Genomic DNA, 12372 nt, shown 5'->3' on the forward strand with positions numbered 1-12372 from the left:
AAAAGTACTGGAAGAGAGAGGTATGAGACTGAGCAGAAGTAAGACAGAGTATATGTGTTGCGCAGTGGGCGGTGGCCAGGAGACAGACCTGGAGCTGGAAGGAAATGTCATCAGGAAGGTGAGAGACTTTAGATACTTAGGTTCGACAGTGGAAGAAGATGGAGGAGGTGAGAAGGAAGTGGGATGCAGGATACAAGCAGGTTGGAGGAACTGGAGGGAGATGGCTGGAGTGTTATGTGATAAGAGGGTGCCGATCAATCTGAAAGGCAAAATTTATAGGACAGTAGTGAGGCCAGCTATGACATATGCTATAGAAACTGTGGCCCTGAGGAAAAATAACAGTAGCAGAGATGAGAATGCTTAGGTGGATGTGCGGTGTGACCAGAAAGGATCATCTGAGAAATGACTATGTCAGGGGAACAGTGAAAGTTACGAACTTAGGAGCGAAAATACAGGAGGCAAGGTTGAGATGGTTTGGTCATGTGATGAGGAGGGAGGACGAATATGTGGGAAGAAGGGTCATGCAGATGGATGTGCAAGGAAGGCGGAAGCGTGGGCGGCCAAAGAAGAGATGGAGGGAGCTGGTAGAAGAGGACTTGAAGATGAAGAACTTGGATGTGGTGACAGCCCAAGACAGGAAGGTGTGGAGGAGACTCATAAGAAACAGTGACCCCACTTAAGTGGGAGAAGCTGCAGAAGAAGAAGAAGAATGAGTGGTTTCGCAACAGTAAAATTGGTCTTATTACTTATTGAACAGCCCTCGTATTATAAATGGAGACGAAAGAAAAAGAGGGGGGGGGAATTAAAACCAGTTGATGATTAGGAAAGGCAGGAGAGAAAGAGAGAGACTAGGAGATCCAGATCCTAATCTCTCTCTCTCTCTCCAGATGTATGAGCATGCACATACATGAAAGAGAGGAAATTTCTTAATCTTTTCAAGCAAATCTAAGGCAGAGCAGTAATGTTTGCTCTCTCTCATAAAATAGGAAAACTTGTTTGAGAATAGGGACATTCATAGACATGATATAAAAAAATAACTGACAGTTCAAACTAGTATGTAGCTAATATAATAGGATGAAAGATTACTCATTAACAATTGCTGATTGTTAGCAATTACTCAATTGTTAATGAGTAATTGCTAACAATTACTCATTAACAACTGCATAATTATCCACCTCAGAGCTGAAACTGTGAGGTGGATAATTATGCTAAAGCATTTATGTAATATGCATGAAATAAAAATAAACAAATGTATCAAACAATGCTAAAAATTCATAAAGCACCTCAGAGCATGTCTTCTTATTTCTATGCTGAAACAAATTTGATAATCATGTGTGATACATGTCTGATATGATTCCTCTCTTGGTGTATACTGAAAAAAAAAAAAGGGCTCTGCAAGTCAGTGCATATTGAACTGACTTGCATAGCCCCCCCCCCCTCTTTTTAAGCATATTATTTACAATGTAGAACATTGTAAAGGAATATGTGAAAAAATTATTTAAAAAAAAAAAATTTAACCTCATATTCTTTTGATGCTAAAATACAGAAACAAAAACTGACACTCTGAATTGCTATTGTGAATTTTAATTTCTTAAGTGCTAATTTTTACATTTGTGTAATCTTGATACTAATATTTCTAATAAAGTGATCATGGTAGCCATTTAAAACGCACACAGGTCTATATTGTGATTAAATTTATAGACATACCATATTATATTTAAGGTGAAAAAAATGAAAAAAAAATGAAAAAAAAAGAAAAAATGAAAAAAAAAATGAAAAATAGAAAAAAAGAAAGAAAAAAAGAAAGAGTTTGAGAACAGGAATCAAACCTTGGAGATTCAGTGGCAAACTCTGAAGAAAACATTGATTGATTTTGCCAGAGAGGCATATGGTGAGGTTATCTGAAGGGATAAAAAAAATCAAAACTCCCTGGTGGACACAGGAAGTTAAAGAGGCAGTGAAGGAAAAGAAGAAAGCATATCAAAAGTTCCTGTCAAATAAGTCAGCTTGTGCTCTTAGAGAATACAGAGACAAATGCAAGAATGCTAAACACTGTGTAAAACTAGCAACAAAAGTCATGGGAGGACTTTGGCAAGAATATAGAAAATAAATATCAAGAAGGTGGCAAAATATTCTGGAGGTTGTTGAAGAAGCTTAGAAATGGAGGAAAGAGTGCTGTAAAAGGAGTTAGAGATGATAAAGGTGACATGAAAACAGGAGAAAAAGATATCCTTGAAGTATGGAGTAATTACTTTGAAAAACTGCTAAATGAAACAAGCAGTGATGACAGCACAATGGTAAAAAACGCTGACCAGGCATGCAGTCAGGAATACATATCCATACTTGAAGTAGAAAAAGCCATCAAAGGCCTGAAATGTGGAAAGGCAGCAGGGGTAGATGATATTCGACCAGAAATGCTGAAGTATGGTGGTATAAGAGTCTTACAGTGGCTACACTGCATAGTTCAGAAAGCCTGGACAGAGGGACGAATTCCCGATGATTGGAGTAGAGCTCTCATAGTACCCATATATAAAAAGGGAAATAAAACTGAATGTGAGAATTACAGAGGTATTTCCCTACTGAGTGTTCCTGGCAAGATGTTTGCAAGTATACTTGAGAAACGGTTGACAAGAATTGTGGAAGAAAAGCTTGGTGAAGAACAAGCTGGATTCAGGCCAAATAGAGGCTGTCAGGATCAGATCTTCATTTTACGACAAATAGTCGAGAAAGCATGGGAATATAACAAAGATCTGTATTTAAGTTTTGTCGATTTGGAAAAGGCATATGACAAGGTGCCAAGAGAGAAGCTATTCAATATGCTACAATTATATGGTGTCAATGGGGCATTATATCAAGCAATACTTAGTCTTTATTTGAGTTGTAAGTCAGCAGTTAGAATTGAAGAAAGTATGTACAGGAAGATGGTTTAATGTTAAATCTGGTGTGAGACAAGGATGTACATTATCCCCTCTGTTATTCATTATCTATATGGATCACATTATGAAGGAAAGTGGTATTAAACATGATATCAAAATTGGAGATGTTAATATCTGCTCTTTGCTTTATGCGGATGATGTTATACTTCTAAATAAATCCGCTACAAGTCTGCAAAGACTCTCTGACTAAATTGAATAACTATTGTAATAGATATGGTATGAAGGTCAGCAATAAAAAGACAAAGACAATGAAAATAGGCAGAATCATTGAAAATGTCAACTGTGTTGTGAATGGAGAACCTGTGGAACAAGTAAAACATTTCAGCTACTTAGGCACGATTTTTAGTGAAGATGGTAAATTAAATATAGAAATAGACAACAGAATCAGCAAAGCTGGTATGGTAGGAAGTCAACTGAATAAATTCATATGGAATAAGAGAGAAATTAGTTGAAACACTAAATGCTGTATACAAGACAGTGTTCAAACCAGTTTTAACTTATGGATCTGAGAGCTGGGTCAGAAGTAAAACACTTGACCAAAGACTAGAGACTGCAGATATGAGAGAGTCCTGAGAAAGATTATAGGCGTGAACAGATGGCATCAATGGCAATATCATATTAAAAATGAGGATATTAGGAAAGAACTTGACATTGTCAACATCCAGGAATGCGTTAGCAGAGCTAATCTCAGGTGGTATGGTCACTTAAACAGAATGGGCGAAGAAAAATTAGCAAAACAAGTGTTCTCTGCCAGGTTGGCAGCAAAACGACCCAGAGGAAGACCAAGATATAGGTGAATTGATATGGTACAAAGTGCCTTGGATGACAGAAATATAAGATCTGATAATACTGGAGTCTTGACAAGTAACAGACTAATTTGGAGGAAAATTGTAGATAGGAAGTTAGTAATGATGTAATTTTTTTCATGTAGTACTGTCATATCCTGTACACCCCTTGAGGGTACATGGCAGGAATTTGATGATGATGATGATAATACCCATGTCATTCTTTAGAAATGAAAATTAAACAGTATCTTACTCCATGCAAAACATGAGGCCTCCATTTGGACCCAAATGCAAATCCTCATCTTCCATAGCATCACTGAGGTGAATCAATTCTCTAATATCTAAAAATAATCAAAAATAAATAAAATTATTCAAATTTTATTTCTACTTTTAAATTGTATAAGCTATATCATTTTACAGTTTTCAGAAATTATATTCAAAATAAAATGCCAAACAATTTCCACCTGACTGAAAGAAAGGAATCAAAATCAAACTTCTGGCTCATTTTTATAAAAACTACTAATATTATTACATTAAAAACAGGAACCATGACAGCCAATAACCTAAAAAATTTAAGGGAGTGGGGAGATATGATAAAAAAAATAGTAAAATATTTTACAAAAGGAACTACAGATAAATACTACAGAAATGCCAGTCTTATATCAACGACAGTAAACTTGAAAAATCCGTTCTATGCACAGCATGAAGTTGACACTAACCACAATATCCTCTGGTCCAATATTTGCCATTTTACATTAGTGGCAATTATATATATGTAAACCTAAGAGTTTTATTTTATTGAGATTTTATGATACTGGGTTTTTATGAACCCAGTACCATAAACACTACGATGCAGCAATATCGTGCACATGTTGTTCAGGTAAGTCTTTATCTTTAGTAAATATTATATTCCCAATTTTGCTAATCATAATTGGTGGCATTTTCTTTATTTTTCACTATGTTGTTATATGTGTTTGTTCAACTGTGACTATTATTATACAATAATGGTTCAAAAACTTTCTGCTGCATGGTACTGATGCACATGAGAAAGATGGCAGCTAAGACTCCAATATTCAATGATATCAACATGGATTTAGTGCAATGTAGTGAGTGCTTAATGCATTAATTGCTGAGAGTAAATGGTTCATGATATGAAAGCTTGACTTGCAAGTAATGCAAGTCATGTTGAAAGCAGGAAAATGAAATAACTGAAAAAGTTGTAGAGAATGTATCAGCAGCGAATGATAGTGTATAAAACACAAATCAGGGTATGAAGGAAGTGGATGAAAATAATAATGTGGATGATGATGTGACAGTGCAGAGAGAAACAACGTCTAAGTAGACTCTTTCACAGGACAAAACATGAGCACAAGCAACTGGAGAAATTATTGGTATACTGTACAGCAGTAGGGAGAATGAAAGAAAAAGTGAATGAGAAAAGTATAACAGTGCGAGAAACTGGGAATAAAGAAAAAAGTATTATATTATATGTGGATTTGATGATAAGAGGCATATTTAATGAGAAAGTGATAAAGGTATGTTTCTCTTGTGTAAAGATCAAGGATGTCATGGATGATGTGGATGCCATATATCCACATCTTCCTTTGGAGCAGTGCCATTGCATAAGAAGCTGTCAGCAGCATAAGAAGTGGTCAGAGATTGTTTGAGAGAGAATCAGCCTGCATGTTCAAGGTTAGGAGGGTAAACTAAGCAATATAAAGCAGAAGATGCAAAAAAAAAATGTTTTTAATAAATAAAAAAAAAACATTGTGGAAGGAATATAAACAAAAAGGTGATCAGCATGCTCAGGAGCAATACAAAGCACAGGCAAGGAGGGTAAATTGTATAATAAGGAAGATTAAATGATATTACGTGAGAAAATTAACTAAGCAGGTCAAAGTTTAAGAAAACCTCTTAAAACCAAGAGGTTTTCTTTGCTATGAGGCAAGTAAGAGAAAGGACAATTATGGAAGGATAACTTTAGTCAGTATTGAAAGCAGGAAAGTGACAGAAGTAGAGAAAATAATTGAATTAATAAGTAATCACTATGCAAGGACAATTCATCCAAGCGGAGACTTTGCAGTTACTGATGTGACAGAGGCTGATGTGAGAACTGATGTAGATGAACTGGAGGTACTCAACATATTGAAAAATATCAATGTGAATACAGCAGTGGGACTGGACAGTATGTTAACTTGTGCTACAAGAATGTACAAGAGAACTGGCAGTACCTGTGACGAAGTTGTTTAATCTAAGTCTCAAATTTGGCAAGGTTCCAAGGGAGAAGAAAGAGGATAAGATAGTTCCATTACATAAAGGTAGCTCTCTAAGACAGAAGTAGCAAATTACAAACCAATTAGTATGTCTGAAGCAGTAGCTAAAGTACTGGAAAAAGTGGTGAAAGATAGAATTAGGAATGAGTGGATAGGGATATGATCTAAGGGGACAGGATGGCTATGCAAAAGTTAAGTCCTGCCTTAGTAATTTATTTGTTTATAACAGTGACAGCAGAAATGGATACACATGATACTGCTGGACTTTGCAAAGACATTTAACAGCATACTACATGGAAAACTATTACAAAAGCTGGAGCAAATGGGAATGGATATAAGGCTGATAGCATGGATAAGAAGTGGTTGACAGAGAGACAGACATCAGAATCAAGAAGAATGAGGGTGACTAGTGAAGTTCCTGGGCTATGTACTAGGGCCACTACTCTTTAATGATATAGCGGAAGATTTAAGGAAGGAATATTCAGGTAAGTAGAATATCTTTCTTTCTTTCTTAATCTTTCCCTCTTTTACCTTTTATGGTGTTGAGAGTTTCTATTCCTTATAACTGCAATCGTCATACGAGAATAAGGTGGTTGGCCCTATGCCTCCCGGGTATCCTATGTCTGTAGAAGCGTTATGTTCACAAGGCCAGTTTGCCTGTTTGCGGGAGGAAAAACCCCTAGATAAACTGGAGAGAGAGAGAGAAAAATCCTGCAGTCCATGCCCAAGACTGGCTAACTTGGCTATGTCTGAGAAAGATCCTAAGCTCCTCACATCAGCGACAGGAATTGAACCCAGGACACTCCTTTCCCAGGCATATGGTTGCAAAATGCATAGCCATTCGGCTAAGTAGAATGTCTAGTAAGGAAAATTTTTCTTTCTCCATAGTGAAATTGCAGATTTTTCTGAGAGAAGCTGGTCAATTCAGATTCTGAATGAGACCATACAAAACAAAAACATCATCATCAAAATAGAGCCAAAGTGATGGATAAGATTGTATAATTGCACACAGTTGGTCTTCAAGATGGGATTTTTAAGGGTCAAAGCTGGATAACTGGAAGGAGACCTCCACATAACCTTTAAGGAATGAGGAAAACTGACAAAGGCCTCTAACCTAATGCCCTAAAGCAGTGGTTCTCAAACTGTGGAGCATGACCCGGGGGGGGGGGCTTGAAAGGGGGGTACAGCATACTTTCCCACAGATAAAAATTAAAACTGCCCTAAATCAGTTTTAAAAATAATTTTGATGATACAGGTTTTAATTATTATGAATTTCAAAATAACTAATAATTATTTTCTTCACTCCCACTTATAAAGTGCGTGTGCCAGAGGCAGTGTTGATAGTTTGGCAGCAGCTACATCCTCTTCTAGGCAGCACTATACACGCGCAGCTGAAAGCAGCGACTTAATGACATTAGGCCTAATATTGTGATACTTTAATAATTATTTTGTGTCAAAAACTGTTAAATAGTATGTAGAAAACACAAAATAAACTGAAGAAAACATCAAACTTAGTATGACTTCTATTTTGATAAATAAAACCAGCAGGGAGGGGGGGGGGTGACAGTATTTTCTCATCAGGTGGGGCTCAGGAGTAAAAAGTTTGAGAACCACTGCCCTAAAGAAGTAATAAAGAGATAAATTACTATGTTATGAACAAAAAGTAATTTTAAAAAAAAAATAATAAGTTAATCAAACCAGTATCTACATATAAATGAAGATACTGGACTATATGTAGATACCAATATCTACATATACTCCACCAGAACATGACAAATGGTGAGAAGTGTGTTGAACTGTTCAAACACAGGTGGGTCATAAGACCTCAGCAAATATGAATAAGAAAGATAACTATGACTTGTGAGAAGCTTAGCGAGAACAATTTCCTCTCTTCTGTCTACTTTGGATAGACTGCCAATGCTTAATTTCAGGCTTAATACTGTGCAATTTATTTGTCAGTGTTTCCTACCAGGATGACTGCCACTGGTTATTAGATTTGATCATACAGACTATTGACAGTTTAGAGAAATATAGACAAACAGCATAGAGAAAAATCATCAGATGATCTAGCAGCTGCAGGCTCCTTTCCCCTCAATTCCAATGTGGCTGGAAATCCAGCACATGGGAATCAAGCATAACCAAATGTCAGAATTAGAGGTTTCCATTGTTTACAAGAGATGTAGAACCTCACAAAGCACTAAACGTGAATTGTACATAAGAGATAAAATAGCCCTATATAGAACTCAATGTATCTGTATAAATCATATACTACTGGTAGTATTTTCTTTGATATTCACAAGTGCAAGCTGAAATGCATACAACTCAGCTTTCTAATTACTGCAGTCAAGTGGGATCTGACTGGATATGATAGTCAGGAAATACAGCAGCATAACCAACAGAGGTCACAGATTTTGATTGGTTAGTGTAGATGGGAAGAAATCTGCATTTTGATATGTGCATTAAATAACTGCACGAAACAGACAGGTGATAGTGTATGAGGCTACCTCAGTTCACATAGTCAGAGGTTACAAGATGGAGCATAAACCTGCTATGCAGAAATGATGTTATATTTGGTGTAGGTAATGTTGTCAATATTCATGCCAATAGACTGCATAATCTCTTTTGCCATACCAAAATGGATGCGTAGTAGTCTGACATGTGTGATATTGAGCCTCCCAACACAGAGAAAAGATAATAGTCTCCTCGTAGGAAAACACTATTTTTAGCACATTGTTAAGAGACAACTGTTTTCATCTAAGTGAAAGAGTCAGTTCATTTGCTTCAACATTCAAGGCTTTGAGTGGGCAATGTGAGAAATACACCAGTAGCTATCCGTATACCCTGATGATGGATGTGATTCAACCGATGCAGGCTACACTGCCTTGCAAAACCGAACCATAGACTTCAGGCCCATAATCTAGCTTTGAACGTATAAATGCACGAAACAAAACAATGAAGACTTATCTGCACCCCCCCCCATTCACAGAGGACAAAGTGCAAAGGAGATTCAATACACTCTTGCAATTTTCCCTTAGTTGACAAATATGTGCAAGGAATGTATGCTTTCTCTCAAAGTTCTAAGAATTAAGAAATGTTCTGATGCTACTGAAATAAAACTTTATCCCAATCTTAACTTAGGATCTGCGTGAAGACTGTTTTTGGCAGAGGCGAACACAGACACCTTTTTTTTCTGCTAAAAACCTAAGCCCATTACTAAGAGCCAATGCAGAGACACAATTCACTGCTTGCTGAAGTTGTCTTTCAGTTATCCTCGTGTTACAAGAGTGACAGCAAACTGTGAAGTCATCAACATATAGAGCACTGCATACAGTGGGAGAAAGCTATTCAGTGATTGAGTTAAGAGCAAACAGTATCACACCTAAGACAGAGCCTTGGGGAACACCCTCTTTTTGATTATATGGCACAGATATCGTATTTCTCACTCCCTTTTAATATGCCATATCTCCGGGCTGTGTCATAAGCTTTTTCCAAGTCAAAGAACACTCCTATATTTCAGGAATGCATCTTTCATACATGTTTCTAAACAGACCAAATGGTCTAGCTTTGAACAATGTCTATAAAAGCTGTACTTTTATAGACATTGAAGAATACAGAGATGATTGTTGCTTTCTAAATACCTGAGAAGTCTGGCATTAACCATTTTCTCCAATATCTTACAGACAGTTGGTTAGACACATAGGTCAATAATTGTTTGCTTGTGTTGGATCCTTTCCTGGTTTCAGGATGGCAATAACAAGAATTCAGAAAGAGGAGGAGATCCATAGAAGATAATGGATGTTGTTTTATCATCTCATAATAGATGTTATCAGGACCTATTGTACTGGGATGAGACAGTAAAATAGCTCTTTTGAACTTCTTAATAAATGGTTGATTGTATAACTAGTTTAGCAGCTGTTTCTCTTGCTGTTCTTTCAATATTAAAAATTCATAACAATACGAAACTGTTGCTGCAATACTACAAATTTTTTTCCCAAAGTGTCTGCAATATTTTTGGGATCAGCAACAACAAACCCATTATATTCCAATGTGGACAAATGGTGCATTTTATACTACCTTTCATTTTCTGAATTTTATCCCATACAAAATTTGTGCACTGGTTGTTTGGTTAATCAATCATGTAAATTGTATCCAAAATTGTTTTTGAGTGACATTCTGGCCTGAGCACGACTACCAGCTATTAAATTTGATGTGGTAGTGTATGTACAAAACAATACCTCATGCTCTGTCTTGATCTTTTTTTTTTTTTGGCTGCTTGGCAGTCTGACTTGCACCAGGGTTTAAGATAAAGTGGAAATTGAAATGATGTTTTTTAAATTGCTATTCTTGCTGCAAGAACAATACAATTTGTTACATACTTCACAGATAGGTGTTCGACTGACAGCTTGAGCATTAAATTTTGCAAAATGGGAAAAAGTATTCCAGTCAGCCTATTCCATTTTCCTCATGGGCATCCACGTAGGAGAACACAGTTCCTGTAAAGACATAGTGCAAATCACAGGAAAATGACAGCAACCCTAGATGTGTTTTCTTCGACATCCCACAGAAGCAATGGAAAATGGCAGGGAAGCAGACTGTAAGATCTATGGCAGAATATGAGCAGGTAGGCATATGAAGGAAGGTATTAACTGCATTATTAATAAGGGTGAGGTCATGATTGTCAAGCATTTGCTCAATGATACACCTCGTCCATTCGTATTAACATTACCCCACAAAGTGTTATCCATTATGTTTTTGTTCAAAGTCTCCCATGAGAAATATAGGCTAAGGAAGGTACAACATAAGATTATCAATAAACAAAAAATGACATGATAACCACAGTAATTAACTTTAATGCAAGTACAGATATTTTGTACTAAAATTAACAGTATATCAGTGTGTAGAAACAAGCAATTCAAAAAACACACAATTGGTTTACTAATTAAAAGTGATTGCTGCAAGCTAGAAATTAATATATTACTAAATAATATTAAAACTATTTTTGATGTTTACATAAAATGAGACCTGTCCAAACTTTTTTTGGAGATTACAAGTTAGGTAGATGTAAAAGGGCTTCACAACTTTCTTTGAAAAGGCGCTCATATTTAAAACTGCTTCCATGGAGAAGATGAGCTTCATCGCACAGGATACTGTGTTTATATGTCATTACTATGCTGTGCCAGATCAGATGTTTGAGGTTTCATGTATTCAATGTAACACTGATATTCATTAATTCTTTTTTCTACAGAATGGTCTGTCTGCCTAAATTGTCAAATTACATTCACAAAGAATCTGGTAAACACTAGCTAACAATAGAGGTGACAGTTTGTCTTCTGTAGATAGTAACAGATGAGAAATTTTGTTGATAGGAAAATATGTGGGAATAAGGTGATACTTCTTCAAAATTCTACCAATAGATTGGAACCCTGCAGTCTGTTGAAAAATCCTTAATTGTTGAAAATAGGAGTCAATTATCTGCTGGATTTGATGAAGATTGTAACCATTTAATTACATTAAAGTTTTGGTAGCCTGAGGGAGAGGAGCATATATTATGTGCTCTATTAATTAAAGACTTGATAACACCAATTTTTTAAGAGGTGTGATGAGCAGACTCTTGATGAATGTATCTGCCAACAAAGGTAGGTTTTTGATAAACACTGGTTGACAAAATACTGGAGGCTGTGTAAGCAAGAAGGATGTCTAAGAATGGTAAACTACCAGCATTTTCTTTTTCCATGGCAAATTGAATGTATGAATGAAGGCTACTGATCTGTTAGGAAAGTGATAAGTTCATTTTCAGAATGAGGCCAAAGAGCAAAAACATTTTTATTATTATTATTATTATTAGACACCTCCAGGGAATCCAAAGACTCATTGAGAGAGGGCACCTGCTCCACAACTCTGCCTCCGGTGCTCAATCCACCAACTGACCGCAACTACACCAACGCTATCTATCGCCAACCACCACCACTAGTATTTCCAAAGACAATCACAAACATCCATGCCCATGGCGGGATTCGAGCTCGCAGCCTTTTGGCTAGAGAGCAGATAGATACGCTAACCACTCGACCAGCAGGCTGGCCGAGTGGTTAGTGTATTTGACATAACTAAACCAGAGAGAGAGAAGATTGGGATGAATGGTTCCAGATGGTTAAAAAAATAGTTTGCCAAAGGTGGAGACAAAGGACCACCCATAGCTATGCCTTCAAATTGTCTATAGATGTTGTTTTTCCAGCTAAAATATCCTGATTGCATAACAAATTCAAAAATCTTCACAACATCAGGAGGGAAAACTATATGATGTCAGATAATGGAATGTTGATAAATAGAGAAAGAATGTCAAACTGGCTGACATATCACGCTTGCATTTATATATTCTTG

At 36.5% G+C, this 12372-nt stretch overlaps 1 protein-coding gene across 1 annotated transcript in view; it reads right to left on the minus strand.

Moving 5' to 3' along the window:
- The window catches only part of LOC150101765 (GPN-loop GTPase 3), a 134239-nt gene that overhangs the window by 81023 nt on the left and 40844 nt on the right, over positions 1 to 12372 (minus strand). Inside the window, exon 3 of the mRNA XM_090400120.1 lies at positions 3975 to 4062. Within this exon, the coding sequence (XP_090256246.1) occupies positions 3975 to 4062 (88 nt within the window). The remainder of the gene's footprint in view (positions 1 to 3974; positions 4063 to 12372) is intronic.

Source organism: Typopeltis vanoorti, chromosome 11 (assembly GCF_054136105.1).
Source record: "Typopeltis vanoorti isolate ZY-2024b chromosome 11, IOZ_Tvanoo_1.0, whole genome shotgun sequence".
Lineage (NCBI taxonomy): Eukaryota > Metazoa > Arthropoda > Arachnida > Uropygi > Thelyphonidae > Typopeltis > Typopeltis vanoorti.